Source organism: Oncorhynchus mykiss, chromosome 3, assembly GCF_057628025.1.
Source record: "Oncorhynchus mykiss isolate SJ-2025 chromosome 3, ASM5762802v1, whole genome shotgun sequence".
Taxonomy (NCBI): Eukaryota; Metazoa; Chordata; class Actinopteri; order Salmoniformes; family Salmonidae; genus Oncorhynchus; species Oncorhynchus mykiss.
This window is the reverse complement of record NC_143024.1, coordinates 22,728,283-22,754,936: the sequence shown is the minus strand read 5'-3', so window position 1 is coordinate 22,754,936 and position 26,654 is coordinate 22,728,283. Positions and strand designations below refer to the sequence as shown.

Genomic DNA, 26,654 nt, shown 5'->3' with positions numbered 1-26,654 from the left:
AGGGTTCTTGTTCAGAAAATAATTTGTAAAATTCTGATGTAATTCCATCAACACCTGGTGATTTATTGTTCTTTAGATGTTTGATAGACTCTATAATCTCTTCAACTTTGATGGGTTCATCACACTGTTTAGATTCTATATCACTGATAGAGTGAACATTATTCAGTGAGTTAAAAAACATATCTGTGGATTCCTGACAGTACGTAGAGCTATACAATTTTCAGTAAAAATTGCTACAGTATTTAGCGATACATTTTTGGTAATCTGTATTAACACCATCAATGTTTAACTTATGGATAGTGTTATTTGTAGAGTGAAATTTCACAAGTCTAAAGAAATGGGATGAATTCTGTTCTCCCTCCTCAATCCATTTTTCCAAGACCTAATAAAGGCTCCTTCTGCTTTTAATCTACAGTGCCTTGCGAAAGTATTCGGCCCCCTTGAACTTTGCGACCTTTTGCCACATTTCAGGCTTCAAACATAAAGATATAAAACTGTATTTTTTTGTGAAGAAGCAACAACAAGTGGGACACAATCATGAAGTGGAACGACATTTATTGGATATTTCAAACTTTTTTAACAAATCAAAAACTGAAAAATTGGGCGTGCGAAATTATTCAGCCCCCTTAAGTTAATAATTTGTAGCGCCACCTTTTGCTGCGATTACAGCTGTAAGTCGCTTGGGGTATGTCTCTATCAGTTTTGCACATCGAGAGACTGACATTTTTTCCCATTCCTCCTTGCAAAACAGCTCAAGCTCAGTGAGGTTGGATGGAGAGCATTTGTGAACAGCAGTTTTCAGTTCTTTCCACAGATTCTCGATTGGATTCAGGTCTGGACTTTGACTTGGCCATTCTAACACCTGGATATGTTTATTTTTGAACCATTCCATTGTAGATTTTGCTTTATGTTTTGGATCATTGTCTTGTTGGAAGACAAATCTCCATCCCAGTCTCAGGTCTTTTGTAGACTCCATCAGGTTTTCTTCCAGAATGGTCCTATATTTGGCTCCATCCATCTTCCCATCAATTTTAACCATCTTCCCTGTCCCTGCTGAAGAAAAGCAGGCCCAAACCATGATGCTGCCACCACCATGTTTGACAGCGGGGATGGTGTGTTCAGCTGTGTTGCTTTTACGCCAAACATAACGTTTTGCATAGTTGCCAAAAAGTTCAATTTTGGTTTCATCTGACCAGAGCACCTTCTTCCACATGTTTGGTGTGTCTCCCAGGTGGCTTGTGGCAAACTTTAAACGACACTATTTATGGATATCTTTAAGAAATTGCTTTCTTCTTGCCACTCTTCCATAAAGGCCAGATTTGTGCAATATACTTGTTGTTGTTGTCCTATGGACAGAGTCTCCCACTTCAGCTGTAGATCTCTGCAGTTCATCCAGAGTGATCATGGGCCTCTTGGCTGCATCTCTGATCAGTCTTCTCCTTGTATGAGCTGAAAGTTTAGAGGGACGGCCAGGTCTTGGTAGATTTGCAGTGGTCTGATACTCCTTCCATTTCAATATTATCGCTTGCACAGTGCTCCATGGGATGTTTAAAGCTTGGGAAATCTTTTTGTATCCAAATCCGGCTTTAAACTTCTTCACAACAGTATCTCGGACCTGCCTGGTGTGTTCCTTGTTCTTCATGATGCTCTCTGCGCTTTTGACGGACCTCTGAGACTATCACAGTGCAGGTGCATTTATACGGAGACTTGTTTACACACAGGTGGATTGTATTTATCATCATTAGTCATTTAGGTCAACATTGGATCATTCAGAGATCCTCACTGAACTTCTGGAGAGAGTTTGCTGCACTGAAAGTAAAGGGGGCTGAATAATTTTGCACACCCCAATTTTTCAATTTTTGATTTGTTAAAAAAGTTTGAAATATCCAATTAATGTCGTTCCACTTCATGATTGTGTCCCACTTGTTGTTGATTCTTCACAAAAAAATACAGTTTTATATATTTATGTTTGAAGCCTGAAATGTGGCAAAAGGTCGCAAAGTTCAAGGGGGCCGAATACTTTCGCAAGGCACTGTATATATATTATCCAGTTTATTTTGTTACTCAATCAGTTCCATCTTCTCCTCCCCGAAAGGCTGGCTGGGGACCTCTGAGAAAGGGAAGTTATCTTAATGAATCACCTTTTCCTCCTCAGCTCTTCTGGTCTCAGCAAGATTACTACCATATTTTCTAAGGTATTTGGACACCTCAAATTTAAAGAGTTTTTACCCCTTTTTCTCCCCAATTTTCGTGGTATCCAATTGTTTTAGTGGCTACTATCTTGTCTCATCGCTACAACTCCCGTACAGGCTCGGGAGAGACGAAGGTTGAAAGTCATGCGTCCTCCGATACACAACCCAACCAAGCCGCACTGCTTCTTAACACAGCGCCCTCCAACCCGGAAGCCAGCCGCACCAATGTGTCGGAGGAAACATCATGCATCTGGCAACCTTGGTTAGCGCGCACTGCGCCTGGTGCGCGATGAGACAAGGACAAGGATTTCCCTACCAGCCAAACCCTCCCTAACCAGGACGACGCTAGGCCAATTGTGCGTCGCCCCCACGGACCTCCCGGTCGTGGCCCGGTCGTGGCCGGTTACGACAGAGCCTGGGCGAGAACCTAGAGTCTCTGGTGGCGCAGCTGGCGTTGCAGTACAGCACCCTTTACCACTGCGCCACCCGGGAGGCAGCTCCCAGTTCTTGAAATAAGATTTTTCTTCACAAGCCCTTTCCCAAAAGTGTGAAAGCAGATCTTTAACCTCAAACTTAACTATATCATTATTTAATAATGAGCTATTTAGCTTCCAGTAGGATGCTCTACCAAGGTTCGTATCAGGGGTAAATATTTTGATATCAATGTAAATAGCCTTATGGTCTGTGAGGGGAGTAGTACAAATATTTGTAGTAACACACTCACTATCAATACATTTGGATATAAGCCAAAAATATATTCTGGATTGTCTGGAACCTGTTTTGTTACTCCAAGTGAATGATCTTTCGGCCGGAAACCTCTCTCTCCATATATCAGTAAGATCAAACTTTTCCATAAAAAGTATTAAACCCACATTCTGATTGGTTGGCCTACCTGGGGGCCATCTATCAGTTGAATTATCTATAGTAATGTTAAAGTCCCCTCCTATCAATAATAACGAATTGGAAATTTAGATAACCAATGAAGTATATGTTTCTCTATAGATTCAAGCAACTCATCATTCTCATGTTTGGTGTTGTACCAGTAGAAGTTGACAGTAATGAGCGTAATGTCATTGTAACTTATCATTCTCATGTTTGGTGTTGTACCAGTAGAAGTTTATAGTAATGAGCGTAATGTCATTGTAACTTATCATTCTCATGTTTGGTGTTGTACCCGTAGAAGTTTACAGTAATGAGTGTAATGTCATTGTAACTGATCATTCTCATGTTTGGTGTTGTACCAGTAGAAGTTTACAGTAATGAGCGTAATGTCATTGTAACTTATCATTCTCATGTTTGGTGTTGTACCCGTAGAAGTTTACAGTAATGAGTGTAATGTCATTGTAACTGATCACAAGACAAATAAAGTGACCAAAGGGGTCACATTCCGAGTGTAGAATATTACCACCAAAGGTATTTTTCATTGTAGTGACACCAGCAGAGCGTTCAGATCCATGGGAAAGCCAAATATCATTGCCCCACTGTGACCTCCAGAAGTTGGCATCAGCCAAAATCGAGTGAGACTCTTGAAAAAAGCAAAAATCTGTTTGAAACTGTTTAGCAAATCAAAAATAAGGCCTTGCGCTTCACACTGTTTCGTAACCCCCTAGCATTAAGAGATAATAAAGACAAAACAGCAAAGATTATATAAAAGTATAAACTGTAGTAGGATGAGAAATAAAATACAAAATAATAATTTCAATAAAAGGGTACCTACTATTTTAGCGCATGTGAAAACTGATCATTAAAAAAGATGAATAAAAAATGTTACATGTTCCTAAGACATTTTTCACTTGGAAATAAGTATTAATAACTAAATAGAACAATAACCGTGTAAAGTCAGAGCAGACCTGTATGCCCTTTAAAACAGTATCTTAGTTACTGTATACATCAAATATAAATACAACTTTCAGTCTTCTTCGTAAGTTACTAAACAAAATAGGTCTTCTGGTCATACAAGAACAAACTAATAAAAATAGTCACCTGATGCTTGTTAGGTAAACAATATAAGGAAAATGAGAATACCATGGCTGAAACCATCAACCTGTTCCTTCTGGTGAGATTTTAGGGAGGAATATGGATTTCTGAACCGTTGATGAAGCCTCGTCCTCCGACGAAGTAAGCAGCCTTCCCCTCATTTCGTGCTATCTTGATCGTTGGCCACAACCTGTTCCTTCTTTCTATGTCCTCCGGGCTGAGATGCTCGGCGAAACACATACCATGCCTCTGAAGGAAGGCGTTCTTCCTAGCAGCTTTCCAAACAGCATCCCTATAGAATCTGGCAGTGAAGAGGATGATGATACCCCTTGGTCTTGAATCGTTTTGCTGTTGCTTCTTGGCGAGGCGATGCACAACGTCGATGGCATCACCAACTTTGTTCTTCTCTGCAGGCATAACTTCTTGGCAGATGCGGATAGCCTCTCCTCGCACATCTTCATTCTCCACCTCTGGCAAGCCGTAGAGTCTCAGGTTCCATCTTCTTGTGTATTGTTCCAGATCAGTGAGACGTCTATGGTAGACATTATTATTATTTTCTACACTTTTTTCAACTTTTGCCACTCTCGTTTTCACATCCTTGATTTCACCACATGCAAACTCCAGTCTTTTTCAAGCCTTCGATAACCATGGTGTTCGCGCCTACCATTTTCTCAATGGCGTCAGACCTGGAGTTGATGAGTAAGGAGAGGGTAGCCACGATGTCAGAGTTCATGTTGGGTTTTTTGGAGGGTGGAGGTTTGCATGGAGTAACCGGTAAACAGGGGAATTCGTCATCTTCAACAGCATGATATTATCCATAGGCCAAGCGTAGTTATGGCAGTTGTCTATAAGCACGTTTCTCTTGTTGATTAGCAATAGAACGGATAACTTCTTCCTTTCTTTTTTTGTCACAATTTCACATGGACATGCCAAAATAAATGATCCAATTCTTATTCCAGTCACAGGAAAGTTGGTATATCTTGAACAAAAAAAAACAGTAATAGTAGTGACTGTAAACTTGTTGTTTTTTTTACAATCTTTCTGAAGTCTGGTGCGGAGCTCGGTAAAAGCCGCCATCTTGGCCTCCTTCGGCATGGGAAACATAAGTTAACATAGCCAAAGCAAGTGACTGTAGTTGTAACGAGCGGAACTAGTTGATTCTTCACTACCCTGTTCTTCATCGATTAAGTTTAACAGCGGTTGGCATCCAATAAATGTTGCATTACCGCCATCTACTAGACTGGAGTATAACTATCTACTAGACTGGAGTATAACTCCTTTATACTTTGCCTGGGAAAAAAACAAACAAATACCCTACCATCTAACACTAAACTCACAAAAAAAAAGTACTACATTTTTTTCCTAAAAATTCCATTCTCCACTATTTAAATATATTTAGTCCTACTTCAAGCCAACAGCCTGAAAGGATGGGACACCAACACTTAACACACCCTGTAACTATTCTGACATCAAACCTTGCACACCCAAATAGCTCTCTGCAGCTGCCACCACAACCTCAATTTTCTGCGATTTAAATTCCATCCCTGCAGTACAGTTGATAACCATTGCTATAAAATCACCAACATCCAATCTTACTGAAACATATCACTTGTTGGTTTATCCCTCTGTACAGGTACAGATCTTCTACTCAGAACCTCTCCTCTTAGGATCCCTCCCACTTGACCCATCTTCCTCTACTTTCTTCACTGCCTCAGCATATAACAACTTCTGCACTACTCTAACCCTGGAAACCTCAACCTGCCTCTATCGCACGGGGCATTTCTGATTCCCCTACAATTAACACATACCACTACTTTCCCCAATGTTACACATTCCTTTGTCTCATGCCCTTCTGCACACTTCTCACACCTAGGAACCTTCCTCCTACACAATGTTGCCACATGCCCATAAGCTTGACACCTGTAACAACGTAATGTATACCAAATAAAAGCTCGTACAGGATAACTTATATATCCTAACGTCACTTTGTCGGGCAAAGACTCAACATCAAAACAAAATAAGTTTACACCATTTTTAACTGACTCAAGCTCACCATCTTCCTCCCTCCCTCCCTCTCTTAGACCTCCTCTACCTCTCTTTTTGCCTCCATTCCTCCTCTGTATTCCAAGTATAAGTCTCCTTACGGTGACGCAATCTCAATCGCACTCCACACTGCCCTTTCCCACCTGGACAAAAGGAACACCTATGTGAGAATACTGTTCATGACTACATCTCAGCGTTCAACACCATAGGGCCCTCAAAGCTCATCACTAAGCTAAGTACCCTGGGACTAAACACCTCTCTCTGCAACTGGATCCTGGAGTTCCTGACAGGCCACCCCCAGGTGGTAAGGGTAGGCAACAACACATCTGCCACACTGATCCTCAACACCGGGGCCCCTTAGGGGTGCGTGCTTAGGCCCCTCCTGTACTCCCTGTGCACCCACGACTGCGTGGCCAAGCACAACTCCAACACCATCATTAAGTTTGCTGACGACACAACAGTAGACCTGATCACCAACAATGATGAGACAGCCTATAAGGAGGAGGTCAGAGGCCTGGCAGTGTGATGCCAGGACAACAACCTCTTCCTCAATGTGAGTAAAACAAAGGAGATGATCATGGATTACAGGAAATATCGACGGGGCTGTAGTGGAGTGTGTTGAGATTTTCAAGTTCCTTGGTGTCCACATCACCAACACACTATCATGGTCCAAACACACCAAGGCAGTCATGAAGAGGGCACGACAACACCCTTTCCCCCCCAGGAGACTGAAAAGATTTGGCATGGGACCCAGATCCATCCAGGACCTATATACTAGGCGGAGGAAGGCAGAAAAAAATGGTCAAAGACTCCAGTCACCCAAGTCAGACTGTTCTCTCTGCTACCGCACAGCAAGCAGTAGCAGAGCGCCAAGTCTAGGTTCAAAAGGCTTCTACCCCCAAGCCATAAGACTGCTGAACAATTCATCAAAGGCCACCTGGACTATTTACATTGACCCCATTTGATTTTACACTGCTGCTACTAGCTGTCTATTATCTGTGCATTGTCACTTTACCCCAGCCTACATGTGGAAACTATCTTGACTAACCTGTACCCCTGCACATTGACTCGGTACTGGTACCCCTTGTATATAGCCTCGTTATTGTTGTGTACTTTTATTGTCCTACATTTACTGAAGTTAATTTAGTAAATATTTTCTAAGCTCTATTTCTTGAACTGCATTGTTGGTTAAGGGCTTTTAAGTAAGCATTTCACGGTAAGGTAACAGCTGTTGTATTCGGCCCATGTGACAAATAACATTTGATTTGATAATACTACACTTCTGACATACATCTTGTTCTTGCCTTGTCAAGGTACGCCATTTAACTGTCTGTAACAATCTCTGAACATTCAGCACAAACCCCTCTGGATGTAGCACTCAACAGTGCCTCCCGCTTGTAAAGCAGCTGTTTTATCTTGATGTTCTTCTTTATCAAAGCTACCGCAACGCTTTTCCATTTCAAACAAGCGCGCTCTCTTTCTCCCGATTCCTTGTTTCGCTTGCTGTGAAGCAGCACAATAGTGGTCATATTCCTCCTTCAACGGCTTCACAACCCTGTCAGCTGATTTGGGAATTTGTAGTTGGGAAGTGCTTGGTAAGGGTGGCAAGAACGAACGAACATCACACAGTAAGTGATGTTCTGAATTTAAACCCTCGCCATTCTCTCGTGTTTTCCCATGACTTTAGCCAGTGTAAATCAGTGAAACGACATTGATGGCTTCAGCAATGCACAGCTTCAAATCAAATCACATTGTATTTGTCAAATGCGCCGAATACAACAGGTGTAGTAGACCTTACAGTGAAATGCTTACTTACAAGCCCTTCACCAACAATGCAGTTTTAAGAAGAATAGGTGTTAAGTAAAAAATAGATAAGTAAAAAATAAAAGTAGCAAATAATTAAAGAGCAGCAGTAAAATAACAATAGCGAGGCAATATACAGGGGGCACCGGTTAGTCGAGGTAATTGAGGTCATACTTACATGTAGGTAGAGTTAAAGTGACCAAGCATAGATAATAAACAGTAGCAGAAGCTTAAAAGATGATATAGGTTTAGGATGATATAGTTGATATAGGATCTAAAATACAATAAGGCCGTCTGTCTTTATTTATAAATCATATGTTTAAGGCCTGAATGGACCAGTCATGTGCATCATCACACAGATCAGAGGTCTGATACCATACACACAGTTTAAAACAGGAGAGATGTTTGATTTGATGTGGGTGGAAGTCACATGGATGTCTACCATGGCTGAATGTGTCACTAAATTCAACATGATGACCATTCTTCCCACTCTTCCGAGGAACCTCAACTCAGCTGACAGTGAAATAACTACATCAAGCGCACAATGGAATAGACAAAAGTATGTTCCAGGATCAACAATGTTTCTTCACTGATCACTGTGTGGAGTGGTGATGGTGATATAGTCCAAACCTGTTTTCTCTGTCTGATTGTCACTAACCTAATTGTCATCCTCCTTCGTGCATTTACATGAAAGGATTAGAGGTAGCCCACCACTTCATTTATTGGTTTAAACAGAGTGCCTGCACTCCAGGTATGTTTGATCTTGGGATGAGGGTACAATAGGATTATCTACAGGTGGAACGGACAGATGTGAAACTACAGTTTCTTCTCCACAAATATTTCTCAACAGACTCGATTAGTTTCTTTCCCCCAAAAATTATTTTCATCATTCAATTGCCATTGATTGCTGTCTCCCATCCTGAGGGGGTGTAGCTTCCCTCCACTCTGACACCCCACCCTCATTGAACCCCAGGCCTGAAAATACCAGAGGAAAGGAGCATTACAATACATCTATCTGACACCTTATCTTATGGATTTACATGATTTAGTGATCTTATAGATTCCAGTCATTCCTCATGGTTAATAAAAATACTCTGTTTACATACTTAAATCATTGGTATTTGTAATGACTCGGGCCCCAATATTTCCTAATTAGGTCACGTGGTCAGGGTAAACTCCTGGCCGCTAGCAACGCTGACAGTACAGCTGACATATATATATAAGTCCTTCCTTTTCTGTCATTGCCCAATCCTGTTACTGTGATCTGAAGAACTAGCTTTCCTTTCCCAATTTACTACTTCTCCATGAATTGTTAGGGAAGTTTTTATAAGCCTGCTGTAGGCTGTGTTGGTGGTTTGTTTGCTGAATCACTGTGTGAGTGTGTTCTCACTCCTCTTTGCCTCCCCTCCCCCTTCCTTGATTCTAGAATCTACAACCCTTACCTGCCTTAAGTGTGCTATGCAGACACACCCGGAAATCCTGCTTCAACCAATCACAGACAAGGGAGAGACACCCAGGAGGTGTACTTCCTGTATTTGGTGAGAGAGGAATGGAGCAGGAGAGTGAGAGAGTGAGAGAGAGATAGTGAGTCAGCGAGCTTTATCTCGGGGTCAACAGTAACTGATCACGTCAGTGTTGGAGGAAGGAGAACAGATTGATTTGTGAGATACAGTCCGCAGCCTTTCATTTGCTTTGTCCAGATTCCTCTGTTCATTAACAGCGGCTGTGAAGACAAGACAGAGACAAAAAGAGGAGGGGGAAGATAAGTGTCAATCTGTTCAGACTTGTTTGGGAATTTGAGCAGGGAAGGAGGGAGGAGGGGTGAAACAGCAACCGGGAGAAGAGCAGAGGGGAGAGGTTGACAGACAGACCGAGAAGGAAACCGATGCGGAGCGAGACAGAGGGTCAGGATTGGATTAAAGTTGAAATATAATTTTGTTCGCCATTCTGACACCCCCCCCCCCCCCCCCTTGCTTGTGTTGTGCAATCGTTGTTAGTTTACACTACTGAACTAACTGAGAGCTGCAGAGAGAAGGGAGACTGGACATCTCTAGCGTACTAAACTCAGGTGAGTCCCTCAGATCTCTTTACTGTGTTTCTCTACTGATCTACCAGTCATTCTACAGTTCTAACATTAATTCATGGCTAATTTGTCTGGTGGTTTATGTGTTACATGTGTTTTCATTGTGTGTAAGAGAGTCCTGTTTTAGGGTTAGTTGGTGTGTTGAGCGATGTTATGTGGACTGTGCTATGCAGACGTGTGCTGTGCTGTGTTCAGTAAATCACTGTTCCCAGGTGTCACATAATCTGCTAGGCTGTTTCTGTCATTATCTACAACACTTTGCTGTTGGCTCTATTGTTGTATATATACTTGGTGCTTATTAAAGGGAAAATTAGTGGATTTTCCCTTTAAATTAACTCAAGCAGTTAGCAGTAGAATCTATTGAGTTAAAGTGTATTGAATTACAGGGTTAATTGTTGTCTGACTATGTTGTGATGCTGTGGTCTCAAACTGATCGCATAAACACATTGTTGCTTGTGATTCTTATCATCATAACACCTACAGTTATAACACATTGGACTTGTGTTGTATTATAGTTAGTATTTTCACCTTTTTGTAATTGACATGTTTTTGACTACCTATTTGAATAAATGCATAGTGAAGCATTGGTCAGGGCTGGTAAAGACACTATTCAGCTTCAGTGTTTGAGGACCACAATAGGCCTAATGCTGTTGTTAACCTTCCATTTTCATTGATCTCAACATTCCTTTATCTCCATTTAGTGATTGAAAGTGTTTCTACTTCAAGTGATTCTATTGGTTGTAGCAGTATCCTTGCAGAATGTCCAGATTGTGATGAATTATACATTAATGAATATTACCGTCTTTCAGGTTCTAAAAAAAGTATGTTACCATGGGGACCAAACGTCCCAGTCTGACTCCCTTTGATACATTTGATCCATCCAATCAAAGCGCTTCCTACCGGAACCCTCAGCCAATCAGCCAGATCTACCGCGAAACAAGTCCCAGACCTGGAACTGTGGCCCGGACAGACCGAGACAGGGAGAGGATCCAAGAGGAGGAATGGAGGAGAGAAAGAGAAATGGAGAGATTGAAGGACAAAACAAGAAATAGAAGAAAAGAGATGGAACCCGGACCAAGAGAGAGGAACAGAGAGAAGGAGTGTGCCCTCATATCCAGAGGGAGGGAGGAGGAAAGGGAATGGAGAGAGAGAGAAAGGGGGGGAGCGGGAGAGAGACGTGCCAATGGAAGACCTACTTCAAATCTGGAGATCAGGAACCACAGAGACAGAGAAAAGGAGAGAAAGAAAGGAGACACGTTTCCTAGAATGGTAAAACATAGCAAAGAGAGAGACAGAAGAATACGTGCATTTGTGGAGGAAGATGTGGGGAAAGAAGGAATGAGACAATTGGAGAGACCGAAGGGAACAGAGATGGACGACTGGGAGAGAGAACGAGAGACAGCAGCAAAGATACAGCGGTATCGAGATGCAGAGAGGGACTTCCAAAGGCACAGAGAGAGGGAGAGGGAGAAGGAGAGAATCGGGGCACAGGAGGACAGAGAGAGAAATGGAGGAAAGCCCATGGAGGATAAGACAGTGAGACGGAGGGAGAGAGCGAGGGAAGCGGAGCCAGATTTCAGAGAGAGGAGAAGAGAGAGGGACTCAAAGGGTAATGACCTACGGAGCAAAAGAGAGAGGTATATGGATGGAGAGAGAGAGAGGTCAAAACTCTGGCAGGGAGAAAGAGAGGATGGAAGAAGAGAGGGAGATTCACAGAACTATTCCGATAGAGAGGGCAGGGATGGAAGGAGGGAAGGAAATACAGAGGGACAGAGGGACACCAGGAGTGAGGGAGACAGTGATGGAGAGAAGAGGAAAGAGAGAGTGAGAGATGACAACAGAAGAGAACTGAAACATCTGCACAGTAAAAGTGAGGGGGACACTGAGGGGAACGCAGCATGGGATAGAGTGAGGGAGAAAGAGAAGGAGAGACAGAAATGGAGAGGGGGGGAGATATACAGAGAGAGGGATGGAAGGAGAGATGCTTATAGAGAGAGAGTTAGGGAAGGGGACAGGGATGGAAAGAGTGACATGGAGAGATACAGAGAGAGGGACAGGAGAAAAGTGAGGGAAGTGGAGAGAGAGAGGGATGAGGTGAGAGAAGGGGGCAGGCGAGAGGACAGACCAAGGGAAAGGAGGGACCTAGAGAAAGTGAGGGTGGGAACACAGCCCAATGTAACTGGAGAGAGAAGGAAGCGGATGGATGGAGAGAGATTCAGAGAGAGGGAGAGATATTCCAAGGGGGAGGATGAAGAGAGGAGGCGCAGGGAGAAGAGGGACAGAGAGACAGATCTCAAAAGGGAGGGAGGAGCAGACGGAGCTAGTCGATCGCTGAGCGAGACAGCCCCAAGGGTGCCACCACGAGTCCAGAGCAGCGGAGAATGGAGCAGTGACATAGAGAAGGAAAGAAAATGGAGAAGAGGAAGAGAAAGTCATGAAGAGAAGGAGTCAGAGGGAGAGAAGGATGTGGACAGGGGGCAGAGAGACTGTAGTGAAAGAGAGAGACCAGATAGAGTGAGGGGGAGAGAAGAAGGAAAGGAAGAGACGATACCAAAGCGCCCTGAGCAGAGGAGGATGTGGTTATTACCACAGAGGGTCAGATATAACAAAGACTCCTCTTTAGAGGATGAGGTTATAGAGCGAGAAAGAGATAGGCACACTAACAGATGGAGAGAGAGAAGTGAAGAAGAGGACAGATCCGTGGAACAAAGGACAGGCAGAGAAAAAGAGAGGAAGACAGAGGGAGAAGGACAAGAGGACAGATCCGTGGAACAAAGGACAGGCAGAGAAAAAGAGAGGAAGACAGAGGGAGAAGGACAAGAGGACAGATCCGTGGAACAAAGGACAGGCAGAGAAAAAGAGAGGAAGACAGAGGGAGAAGGACAAGAGGACAGATCCGTGGAACAAAGGACAGGCAGAGAAAAAGAGAGGAAGACAGAGGGAGAAGGACAAGAGGATAGGCCGGTGGAACAAAGAAAGTCCATAGACGAAGAGAGAGAAGCTGAGAGGGAGGGAGGGAGGGAGAGGTATTTGGAGAGAGGGTTAAATGTAGATGAAGACGATGAGACAGAAGCCTGGAGGAGTTATAGCAGAGGAGAGGAACACCAGACTTACAGCGATGGAGAGAGAGAGGAACGCTGGCAGAGGGACAGGGAGACGGAGAGAGAGAATGTGACAGATAACACAGAAGGTGACAGTGAGGAAGAAGGAGGAAGTGATAGATATACACTCTTCGAGAGCGATGGAGGAAGTGATAGAGAGTGGGAAGGAGGGAGGGATAGAATCGCTTCCTCTGAGGACGGCTTTATCACTGTGTCCAGTGGTGGAGAAGAGGAGTTTGAGGACTGCAAGGAATTCTTGGAAGTTGGGGTTGCTATTCATGTTACCAGGCAACCTGTTAGCTTTCAGGGGAGCGAGGGAGAGATGAAGAGAGGTGGAGGGAGAAGACATGAAAGAGAGAGAGAAAGAACAGAAGAGAGGACAGAGCAAAAGGATGATGCAGTGGTGGGAGAGGTGAATGATGGAAAGGGGAAGAAGCAACCAACCTATGTATTCTGTGTGATTGGGCAAACACTGCCCAGGTCAAAACCCAATCAGACAGCAGTCTTGGGTGACATGGAATCAGAGCGGACCAATCAAAATCCTGGATATGGTCATAGGGACAGTGATGACATCACACACCTCCCTCATGAGAACCCTTCCAGAGATGGAGACCAAGGGGCAGAGGATGAGAGAAAAATAGTGAGGGATGAGATCCATGTGCCAAAGGAGGAGAGAACAGACACAGAAGAGAGCTCCATAGTGGACGTCAGTCACACCACCCTAGAACAAGAGAGCGGAGAACGACTGAAGGTCATGGAGGAGAACCCATACGCTGAGATAGAGCGAAGGAGGAACTCTGAGACCGAAAAACTCCTCAAAGAGTGGAGAGAAAGACATGAAGAGTACACAGAAACAAGAGAGAGGGACCCAACAGACAGGAGGAGGACAGAACCAGAGATAGGTCCATCTTCACATCCCAGTGGAGAGTACCACCACCATGGGATCCCTGTAGTTGACCAAGCCACCTCTGACCAAAATGACCCTGGAGTGATGAGCCCAGAGGAAGCTGTGGCCATCCAAATCTGTATAAGTGAAGCCTGGAGCACAGAAGAGGAGGCCAAGCGCCACTCCCAGCCCTCACACATGAAGTGGGCCAAGAACGTATTGAGCGAAATCCTTGGCAGCTCGGAGGAACCAGCCCTCAGCAACCCCCAGCCAGAGTCACAGGGAAGTCAAGAGGTCAGCCAGACTGCGAGAGGGACCGAGAGGGTAGAAGAGGAGCTAGAGGAAGAAAAGGATGAGACGCTAGAGGGGGGAGGAGCCTCAACCGTCTACGCCACGGTTCAGAAGAGGAAGAAGCGTGGGAGGAAGTCGGTGGAGGAGAGGCTGGTTGAACGGGAGGCAGAGCCAGGGAAGCTGGAGGATGAGAGAGGTACAGGGGAGAAACTAACAGACGTGCATGCTGAGGCTTTCACAGCTATGCTTGGTGATGGCAAACCCATAGACATGCATGCTGCTCTGACCCTACACAATACTCATGGTGACACACCTACAGACACACAGGGAGAGGAGGTGGAGGGTAACAATGTGTGTGCGGACAGACAAACAGACAGTCATATACATATCCAGGTAGAGATGGTGACAGAGGATGAGGGTGAGATGGAGAAAGGGGTCGAAGTTGGGGACGAGGTTCATATACTGGATGCAGAGAAAGAAGCGAATTCCCAGAAAGAGGAAGATCTGTTTCTCTCTGTGAGCAACACCCTGTACAAACCAACCAGCTGCCCCAGCCTTATATACAACCCTGATTCAGAACAACCTATCACCACCACAGAGGAAAAGACGGAGGAAGAAGGGGAGAAAGAGAGGACTGTGGGAGATGGGGAAGAGAATAGTGTGGTAGAGAGGAAGCAGGAAAGAAGGATCGAGGATGGGACCGAGGACATTGGGAAAGTGGGAGAGGCGACTGAGGAAAGGAAAGTGGAAAGGGAGGAGGAGAAGAGGGTAGGAGGGGAAGAGGAGAGGATGAGGGAGGGCAAGGAAGAGAGTAAAAAAACGGGAGGAGGGGGGGTGAAGAGCACTTGTAGCTTCCAAGATTTGGGCACCGATGTTCGGTATAGGAGGCGGGGGTTCCGCAAGACAACAGAAAGAAGAAACGAGGAAGAAGAAGAAGGAAGAGGAGATGCGAGGGATCGCAGAACAAGAATATTCCAGGCGTCAGGTGAGACAGACAGAAAGAGATGGAGGAATAAATCAAGAGAAAAGCAGCTCAACACCTCACACAGATTAACATTAGAACATCCTAATTATGATCTTAATACTCAACACCTCACACAGATTAACATTAGAACATCCTAATTATGATCTTAATACTCAACACCTAACACAGATTAACATTAGAACATCGTAATTATGATCTTAATACTCAACACCTAACACAGATTAACATTAGAACATCCTAATTATGATCTTAATACTCAACACCTCACACAGATTAACATTAGAACATCCTAATTATGATCTTAATACTCAACACCTAACACAGATTAACATTAGAATATCCTAATTATGATCTTAATACTCAACACCTAACACAGATTAACATTAGAACATCCTAATTATGATCTTAATACTCAACACCTCACACAGATTAACATTAGAACATCCTAATTATGATCTTAATACTCAACACCTAACACAGATTAACATTAGAATATCCTAATTATGATCTTAATACTCAACACCTAACACAGATTAACATTACAATATCCTAATTATGATCGTATTACTCAACTCATTTCATGATCATCTCAAATCATCTCATTTTGTCAACCTAACCAAACCTTTTAGAACGCCAGACAGAAGAGTTCAAATGTTTTCATTTGAAGACAGTTATATAAACAAATGTTAATTATTAGTTATTGATACCCACATGAAAAAATACTATAGTATACTATGGTATAAATACTATATTGTAAACCAGGTGTTTCAAGCCCTGAACGCTGATTGTCTGAAAGACGTGGTATAACAGACTGTCTAACACTGGTATGACAAAAAAGTACTTTTTACTGTTCTAATTACATTGGTAACCAGTTTATAATAGCAATAAGGCATCTCAGGGATTTGTGGTATATGGCCAATGTACCACAGCTAAGGGCTGTATCCAGGTACTCCTCGATGCGTCCTGCATAAGAACAGCCCATAACCTTGGTATATTAGCCATATACCACTACCCATCGGGCCTAATTTGCTTATGTATTCGCTGTAGTATTTTTGCAGAATACTGGAATATTTACTGTAGTATTTACAGTTAACTATAGTATAAATACTGTAGTAAAATAACTGTAGTATATACAAAAGTAATTAATGTAGTGTTTTTGCGAATTGTAATATACTGTAGTATTTACTGGAGTGTTTTTGCTGACTGTAGTGTTTTTGTGGACATTACTGTAGTATTTACTATAGTATGCTACAGTATGTTACAACATTGTAATATTCTATAGTAAACTGTAGTATTTTTTTCATGTGGGATCTCACAAAAATCTTAATGAGATCCAACCTCTGATGCTAACTAACCCAACCTTACCACAACTGTGGAATTCTGTTTTGCTGTTTAAATTTCCTTATCTTGAGGTGTGAATTTCATCATCAGTTCATTGAAGTGATTTTATGCAGATACTTATAAGAAACTGCCATCAGCTGAGTCACTGAAATGGGGGAAGGAGGTGGGGGAAATGGAGGATGACAGTGGAGGTGGGGACAGAGTGGCAATCACAGAATCTCGCAATAAATAGGCAGGGTTAGACTGTCTGGAACCAGAACTCATTCCTCCTCCATGACTCTTCTAGCCATTCTATCCCAGCTCTGTTGTCAGTTCAGTAGTTCTGTTTACAGCACACCACCTAGAGTGGAACACAGCTAGGGGAGTTCTGCAAACAAACCCATCCTTGTTTCTGTAACCAAAACAGCTCTGCCTGTTCTGTAGGCCATGTTGGGCTGAGCTGTTCTCAGCCACAGTATATTACATTATTGGGTTATGTTGCTCTACCTCTCTGGACTACACTGGAACCAATATGTTCTGCTTCCAGATGATGATGAGGAGGAGGAGGTGAACTTCAACTGGGGAGATGTGGATCTGAGGTGAGTAGAAGATAGCAGGGGGAGGGAGGGGGCACATGTAATGTAGGTGCACTGGGCTACCACAGTGACTGTGTGTTTTACATGGCCACTTGCCATGTATAGTCTTTTGATGTCATGCATGCAATAAGTACCGTTAGATCTGTTGTCTGCAATTTAACCCTAACACTAGGCTGTGTTAGCTAGTGCCTGAGTTAAAATAGTAGAGATAAAATGTACCACACTACTTCTGTAGATGAAGTGTGGACGATTCCCTGACTTGACTCCTGTCTCTCACTCTGTCCAGGAATGTCACGGATACCATCAGAATGGCTAGGAGGAACTCCAAATTTTACAGTGAGTATCTCTGCTTTACCTCTACTGCACTACTTCTACTGCACTACTTCTACTGCACTACCTCTACTGCACTACCTCTACTGCTCTACTTCTACTGCATTACTTCTACTGCTCTACTTCTACTGCACTACCTCTACTGCACTACCTCTACTGCTCTACTTCTACTGCACTACCTCTACTGCACTACCTCTACTGCTCTACTTCTACTGCACTACCTCTACTGCTCTACTTCTACTGCACTACTTCTACTGCACTACCTCTACTGCACTACCTCTACTGCTCTACTTCTACTGCTCTACTTCTACTGCACTACTTCTACTGCACTACTTCTACTGCACTACTTCTACTGCACTACCTCTACTGCACTACTTCTACTGCTCTACTTCTACTGCACTACCTCTACTGCACTACTTCTACTGCACTACTTCTACTGCACTACCTCTACTGCACTACTTCTACTGCTCTACTTCTACTGCACTACCTCTACTGCACTACCTCTACTGCTCTACTTCTACTGCACTACTTCTACTGCACTACCTCTACTGCTCTACTTCTACTGCACTACTTCTACTGCACTACCTCTACTGCACTACCTCTACTGCTCTACTTCTACTGCACTACTTCTACTGCACTACCTCTACTGCACTACCTCTACTGCACTACCTCTACTGCTCTACTTCTACTGCACTACTTCTACTGCACTACCTCTACTGCTCTACTTCTACTGCACTACCTCTACTGCACTACCTCTACTGCTCTACTTCTACTGCACTACCTCTACTGCACTACCTCTACCTCTACTGCACTACCTCTACTTCTACTGCACTACCTCTTCTTCTACTGCACTACCTCTTCCTCTACTGCACTACCTCTACCTCTACTGCACTACCTCTACTTCTACTGCACTGCCTCTACCTCTACTGCACTACCTCTACTGCACTACCTCTACTTCTACTGCACTACCTCTACTTCTACTGCACTACCTCTACTTCTACTGCACTACCTCTACTTCTACTGCACTACCTCTACTTCTACTGCACTACCTCTACTTCTACTGCACTACCTTTACCTCTACTGCACTACCTCTACTTCTACTGCACTACCTCTTCTTCTACTGCACTACCTCTACTGCACTACTTCTACTGCACTACCTCTACTACACTACCTTTACTGCACTACTTGTACTGCTCTACTTCTACTGCACTACTTCTACTGCACTACCTCTACTGCACTACCTCTACTACACTACCTCTACTGCACTACCTCTACTACACTACCTTTACTGCACTACCTTTACTGCACTACCTCTACTACACTACCTTTACTGCACTACTTGTACTGCTCTACTTCTACTGCTCTACTTCTACTGCTCTACTTCTACTGCACTACCTCTACTACCTACCTTTACTGCTCTACCTCTACTACACTACCTTTACTGCACTACCTCTACTACCTACCTTTACTGCACTACTTCTACTGCTCTACCTCTACTGCACTACCTCTACTACACTACCTTTACTGCACTACTTGTACTGCTCTACTTCTACTGCACTACTTCTACTGCACTACCTCTACTGCACTACCTCTACTGCACTACCTCTACTACACTACCTCTACTGCTCTACTTGTACTGCTCTACTTCTACTGCACTACCTTTACTGCATTACTTCTACTGCTCTACTTCTACTGCACTACCTCTACTACCTACCTTTACTGCACTACCTCTACTACCTACCTTTACTGCACTACCTCTACTGCTCTACCTCTACTACACTACCTTTACTGCACTACCTCTACTACCTACCTTTACTGCACTACCTCTACTACCTACCTTTACTGCACTACCTCTACTGCTCTACCTTTACTGCACTACCTTTACTGCATTACTTCTACTGCTCTACTTCTACTGCACTACCTCTACTACCTACCTTTACTGCTCTACCTCTACTACACTACCTTTACTGCACTACCTCTACTACCTACCTTTACTGCACTACTTCTACTGCTCTACCTCTACTGCACTACCTTTACTACACTACCTTTACTGCACTACTTGTACTGCTCTACTTCTACTGCACTACCTCTACTGCACTACCTCTACTACACTACCTATACTGCACTACTTGTACTGCTCTACTTCTACTGCACTACTTCTACTGCACTACCTTTACTGCATTACTTCTACTGCTCTACTTCTACTGCACTACCTCTACTACCTACCTTTACTGCACTACTTGTACTGCTCTACTTCTACTGCTCTACCTCTACTGCACTACCTCTACTACACTACCTTTACTGCACTACTTGTACTGCTCTACTTCTACTGCTCTACTTCTACTGCACTACCTCTACTGCTCTACTTCTACTGCTCTACCTCTTCCTCTACTGCTCTACCTCTTCCTCTTCCTCTACTGCTCTGCCTCTCTTTTCTCTCCTTCATCCCTGAGGCACTCACATCCACTTTCACACATCCACTTCTCTGACATGTATTTTATATGTAATAATATGATAGTAATGTTAGTTCAATAGCACCTTTTATGCTACAATGAGCAGAGAGAGCTAGTCTTGTGTTTATGGCTATGTAGGTATGGAATCTGTGAAGGCACATGTATTTCTAGGTTGACTACGCTCCTTGTAATTTGAAATGAAAAAGTCAGTAAAATCAAACAAGATACTTCCACAGACAGAAATCATCTGCCAGTGAAGGTACTGTTAAACAAACGTGTCCACAGACAGATTGAATCTGAGACTAGATATGACTGTATAGCAGTGTACTGTGAGTCCCAAGACAGACTTATTCCTGTGAATGGCTTAATCATGTATACAGTGTGTGCTTGATCCCTTTCTGTATTTTCCCAGATTGTTTTCCAGCTCAAACATGTTGTAGGTTTCTTCCACGGAACCTATAAACTGTAGGATTTCATTTTCAGTTCTACTTTCCAACCCAATCGTTTAAACATACCAACATGGCAGCAGGTTTGCAGGTCTATGAGTCATGGTGAAATTGTATGAAATGGGGCAGGTGTGTGTGTGTGCGTGCGTGTGTGTGTGCGTGCGCTCCAGGGCCACAGGCAGGTTTGTGCAGGTATTCATATCTCTTAACGCCAATTAATATCAACTGTTGCTGCTACAGCATAGCATTTCATGAAGTGTAAAATGCAAACCATACACTCTGGCTAACCCACTTCTCTGTCTCTCTCTACCTTTCCCTCTCTTGATATTTCTCCCCCTAACTCTGTTTTTCTTCTCACTGTCTTCTTACTGTCTTCCACTTTCTCCTTTGCTTTCTTTCTCTGCCTCTCTCTCACTTGTCCTCTTCATTAACACCCATTCTGTCCCTGTCTAACTTTTCTCTCTCTCTTACTCTACTCATCTCTCTCGTCACCTCTCTTTGCCTCCCCTCCTTTCGCTTTTCCCTCTCCCCTCCTCTCCCTCACCCCCTCTCAGATTCACAGCTCTACCAGGAGTACAGTGAGACGGCTCAGAACAGGGAGATCCTCAGTCAGTCTTGCTCTGACGCCCTCTCCATCTACGAGGAGCTCCCTGTCCCCCTGTCCCCCGTACCCCCCTCTCTGGCCCCCTCGCTTCCTCCGGCACGCAGGCCCTTACCCTGTCTCCCCCCAGTCATCCACCCCCACTCTCTGTCCCACTCTGGCTCTACCTCCAGTGGCACCAGTGCCAAGTTCCTACCCGTACCACAGCCGCCCCAGCCCCCCCCGGCCAGGCCTTCCTCTCCCCGCCTCTCCATCTCCCTCACCCAGTCCCCCAGCCTGTGGCAAGAGATCCCTGAGGTCAGGAACAGTGCTGCGTTTGGGGAGCTGACTAACGACCAGAGACGCCTGCAGGAGGTAAACAAAAACAAACAGTTGACCCTTCAACCAGCGATGTCGATGATGACATTTGCCAGGGGCCTAGTAGCTAATGTTGATTTCCTAGAGCCTGGATCTATGGGTCCTTGGGGTAGTTGGAACAGTGCCTGTAATCTCCCCCTCTCCTCTTCCTTTCTTCTTCCTGTCAGGTGCAGTTTGAGGTTGTAACTTCAGAAGCGTCATACTGTCGTAGTCTGGATATTGTGGTGGATCACTTTGTCAAGTCTAAGCAGCTCGGGGAGCTGTTGACTACTCAGGACAGGAGCTGGCTGTTCTCCAGGCTGGCTGATGTCCGAGCCATCAGCCACAGGTGAGAGGACTGGGACTTATTTGTTTGTTCCTCAAACTAGCAAACCCACAGGCTGAATGTCACGGGCCTCTCTATGCCCCTCTTTATATATTGTTTCTGTCAACGTTTACCTCGTAGTCTTTCTCTGTATTTGTTGTTCTCGTAGTTTTCTGTCGAAGCTGGAAGAGAGGGTGGAATCTGATATGATGCACTTCACCGTGTGTGACATCATCGCTCGCCACTGTCAACGCTTCAAGAAGGTCTACGTGCCCTACCTCACCAACCAATCATATCAGGATGCCACTTACCAGAGACTCATGTGAGTCCTCCCCCAGGGTTCACTTACTGGACAGACTCTTTCTGACACTCTTTGTATTACTGCACATTTATATGTGTTTACGTTGACTTACAAACAGCACCTTCTTTCTCTCTGTCTGCCTTGCAGGGATGAGAACCAAGGGTTCAGGCGGGTAGTGGAGAAGTTGGAACGCAGTCCAGTGTGTCAGCGCCTTCCTCTTCGCTCCTTCCTCATCCTCCCCTTCCAGAGGATCACACGAATCAAACTCCTTGTGCAGGTGTGTTTGTGTGACTGTGTGTATGTTTTAAGTGCACAATCGAAGTACGCAACTCCTTATAATCCTCTCTTCGACTCGGTCTCATTCTCCCCATTTCTCTCTGTATTTTTGCCTCAGAACATTGTGAAGAGAACAGCCCAAGGCACAGAGGAGGAGGTCCAGGCCATCAAAGCTATGAAGCTACTGGAGAGGGTATGTTACACCCCCCCCCCCCCCCCTTCTTCTGGTGGTGCACTGTTACATGATGTAGCCAAGAGATAACTGTTAACCATCTCTCTTCTCTCCCTCTGTCCTTCAGTTGATCCAGGAGAGCAATGACAGTATTACTCAGATGAAGAGCATTGAGTCGCTGGTCTCTCTCAGTGCCAGAGTGGACTTTGAATGCAGGGTGTGTAATAAACTACATCTCCCACGATCCCCTGCTTTACATGCTGTCCCTTGAACATGTGTTGAACTGATCACAATAAAAAGTTACAATACAAGTACAAGTTTAACCTATGTGTGTGTGTTGTAGACTCTCCCCCTGGTCAGTCAGTCTCGTAGGCTGGTGAGAGAGGGACCGGTGACTGAGATGATGGATTTCTCTCTGAAGGAGACAGAGAGGAGCGTCTACCTTCACCTCTTCAATGACTACCTGCTGCTGTCGCTGAACAAAGAGTGAGTCCCCTCAGACAAACACACTCACACAACGAACCAAAGCAAACCAAGCATTAGGAAATCTAGACCGATAGGACTTTCTATTGACGTTGAAGTTTTTTTATGTTCTCATCATTGGGCATTATTTACTCTCCACTCTTCTCCTCCCTCGCTCTAGAGGGGGCAGGTTCACGGTGATAGACCATGCTCCAGTGTCAGAACTGCGAGCTGAGAACTGTCGGGTCAAACTGCACTCTCTAGAGAAGAACCTTTTCCGCCTCCACCTTAACAAGAAAGCCCTGCTACTTAGCACCGACACACAGTAAGACAGAGAGGGTTGTGTGTGTGTGTGAGTGTGTGCCTGTGTGTGAGTGTGTTACAAAGAATGAGAGTAGTTTAATCCACAGGTGTGTCTTATTGTGTGTAAAAAAGTGTGTTTTCTTGTGATCTTTCAGAGGTGATAAACTGCGTTGGATCTCAGCGGTCTCCAGGCCCCATCCTGTTATTGACTACTCTGCAGAACAAGGTGGGTTGAAAATTGCTATATTGCCATCCAGCCTAGCATGGCCAGACAATGGGGACATCTTGACCCTGTTGTATTTGACCTCTGACCCTCTCTCCCACTCACAGACTTCACACAGATGCAGTGCGTCCGAGCCTTCGTTGCCCACCAACCAGATGAGCTGTCCCTGGAGAAGGCTGAGGTCATTCTCGTCCACCAGCAGAGCAGCGACGGTAAGGAAGACAGAACCACCCACTTCCTGATTGGTTGTGGGAATACACATCTCCATACCTCAGCATTATTGAGTGCTTAAAATGTGTTGCTTTTTTAGTTGCTTTTTGTTAAAACTCTTTCCCTTCTGTCCCTCCTCTTTCCTCTCCCCCTCCCTGCTTCTCTCTCCCTCTATCTGTCATTCTTCAGGTTGGGTGGAGGGGACCAGGCTGTCAGACAGACACAGAGGATGGACTCCTGAGTCCCATTTGGAAACCATAGCCAGCCTCAGGGTCCGACAGCGCAACCTGCTGGATGCTCTAAAAATTACCACAGCCACGGCTGCAGTATGACAAACCATCCACTGTCTGACTGCGCTGGGGGAATCCTAGTCACTGTGTATCAATGTGGTGGAGTTACTGGGGACATGTGGATTTGGACAGTGGATGAAACATAGTGTTTCTGGAGTTGGCCTTCCCGGCCTCAGCCTGCTTATTGGGGATGAATGGCAAGGGGATGAATGGCTTTAGAGGGGGTGCCTTAGAGAGAGGCACTGGACTGACATGAATACCTTTAACACTTACAGGAGTGTCAACGTAAATTATTGGAAGGGTTTTGGAGGTGTCTGGGAGTGTCTAGGGTAGCCTTGTAAATCAAACCTTGCGAATGAATGCCGATTGACTGTTACAGGATCTATTGGAAATCAGCCATCTAAGAACATCAGTGGATTGAGGACCTGTGGCCCCGGAGAAGGACAGAAGTTTCTCCATAACTACTTTACTTGGGGACTTTAAAAAGACATGGTATGGGGCCTTCCGAGTGGCGCAGCGGTCTAAGGCCGCTACAGGTCACTACAGACCTGGGTTCGATCCCAGGCTCTGTCACAGCCGGCCACGACCCGGGAGACCCATGAGGCGGCATACAATTGGCCCAGCGTCGTCCGGGTTAGGGGAAGGTTTGGCCGGCTGGGATGTCCTCGTCCCATTGTGCTCTAGTGACTCCTGCACGCTGACTTCGTTTGCCAATTGTACAGTGTTTCCTCCACATTGGCTGGCTTCTGGGTTAAGCAAGCAGTTTTGGAAGACGCCTGGCTCTCGACCTTCGCCTCTCCCGAGTCCGTACAGGAGTTGCAGCGATGAGACAAGACTATAACTACCAATTGGATATCACAAAAAAGGGGTAAAAAGTACAAAAACAAAAATAAGACATGGTATGTGTTTTGCAATAGAGGTTATTGTATTTGAAGAAAATGTTTCTACATATTCAGGGAAATGTATTATTTGTGTATATTACAAAGATTTTCATAAAGTACTTTTATGGGGTACATATTTGCTGACGGCTCAAATTGAATAGTTCTGCTGCTCTATGTTTACTACATACTTCAGTCTAAGTAAGACTGCCATCGTTGAAGTCGTTTGTGGTGACGTCTAAATGAGGGGTGTTGTACAAAACAAATGAATCAGCTTTAACCAATCAGAGTATCAAAGCCAATGACAAATGTTTTAAAACGCCGCTTTAACGACGTGTGCACTGGATCTGGCCCAACCCATTGGTTTCTGGGACCAATCAGAACGGTTAGAATGTGTTTGCTTTCTAGAAATCGTCAGGGAGGTACTCAGATTCAGATCCGGAGAAGAAACTAATGTCTGTGGGCAAGGAGTAGCATTTGGCTGGAGCAAAGAGTTTGAGTAGCCAGACAAGGATACTTAATCCCATTTGAGATACAGAAGACTATGAGATAAAGAGAGTTTGTATGCACATTGTTAAGAATGTTGAAAGGGCTGTAAGTGCAATACATTTCCAGGACTGTGCATGTAGCCTACACAATTTGATTTTATGAAAAAGAGGTGCAATGATCAAAATAAGCAGTTCTGTCTGTGTTGAGGAGACTGAGAAAGTATGCTTTGGAAATAAATGACAATACTCATGAATATTACTTGTCCTCCACCTGTAAATCAATGTAGGCTTATGTGAAATACATTTTTCCTTTTCTGACTTTTGTTTTTGATAGCAAATAGTGAAATTGGAACAGCAGGAGAACTTGGCCTACGCCACGGACTTTAGGGCTAAAATCAATCGTAGACCCTGGTCAAAGGACTGAACACAACTTACAGCCCTTCTTCTTCTATGAGGCTTAACGGCGGGTGACATCCAATTTGTTGCATTACCGCCACCTACTAGACTGGAGTACAACTCCCTTATACTTTGCTTGAAAAATAAAAATGTACTAATTAAATCTAACACTACACTCACTAACAACTCACTAATTTCAAAATTATAAATTGTGTTGGATCTCAGCTGTCTCCGGGCCCCATCCTGTTATTGACTACTCTGCAGAACAAGGTGGGTTGAAAATTGCTATATTGCCATCCAGCCTAGCATGGCCAAACAATGGGGACATCTTGACCCTGCTGTATTTGACCTCTGACCCTCTCTGCCACTCAGACTTCACACAGACGCAGTGCGTCCGAGCCTTCGTTGCCCACCAACCAGATGAGCTGTCCCTGGAGAAGGCTGAGGTCATTCTCGTCCACCAGCAGAGCCGCGACGGTAAGGAAGACAGAACCACCCACTTCCTGATTGGTTGTGGGAATACACAACATCTCCATACCTCAGTCTTATTGTGTTGCTTTTTTTTCCCAACACTACACTCACTAACAGTGCACTAATTTCAAAATGATATCAAATAAAATTGACACCCACCTACTCCACTAATTACATGTATTAATTCCTACCTCATGCCATCGTCATGAAAGGATGGGGCATTACCACTTAACACATCCTGTAACTCTTCTGATGTCAAACCTTACACACCCAATTACCTCTCTGCAGCTGCCACCACAACCTCAATTTTCTGTGACTTACATTACATCCCTGCAGTACAGTTGATAACCATTGCTATAAATGCTAAAAATCCAATCTTACTGAAATGTATTTAACTTTTTGGTCTATCCCCCTGT

General features: G+C 44.3%; 1 protein-coding gene across 1 annotated transcript; it reads left to right on the top strand.

Annotated features, from left to right (window-relative positions):
- Window positions 1-9,509: 9,509 nt before the first annotated feature.
- On the top strand, window positions 9,510-25,625 carry LOC110510606 (uncharacterized). Its single transcript, XM_036968814.2, has 15 exons — window positions 9,510-10,083; window positions 10,908-15,361; window positions 17,229-17,280; window positions 17,564-17,613; window positions 21,061-21,461; window positions 21,632-21,792; window positions 21,938-22,090; window positions 22,217-22,346; window positions 22,464-22,538; window positions 22,645-22,734; window positions 22,861-23,003; window positions 23,161-23,304; window positions 23,438-23,508; window positions 23,613-23,717; window positions 23,905-25,625. The coding sequence occupies exons 2-15, from the start codon at window positions 10,930-10,932 to the stop codon at window positions 24,045-24,047; spliced, it is 6,150 nt and encodes a 2,049-aa protein (XP_036824709.1). The 5' UTR covers window positions 9,510-10,083; window positions 10,908-10,929; the 3' UTR covers window positions 24,048-25,625.
- Window positions 25,626-26,654: the final 1,029 nt, after the last annotated feature.

Bases quoted from the DNA above. Each gene is read 5' to 3' on its own strand.
- LOC110510606 (XM_036968814.2), top strand. From the start codon at position 10,930: ATGGGGACCAAACGTCCCAGTCTGACTCCCTTTGATACATTTGATCCA. The intron at 15,362-17,228 runs GTGAGACAGACA...TTCTGCTTCCAG, and splicing joins AAGAATATTCCAGGCGTCAG to ATGATGATGAGGAGGAGGAG. The intron at 17,614-21,060 runs GTGAGTATCTCT...ACCCCCTCTCAG, and splicing joins GAGGAACTCCAAATTTTACA to ATTCACAGCTCTACCAGGAG.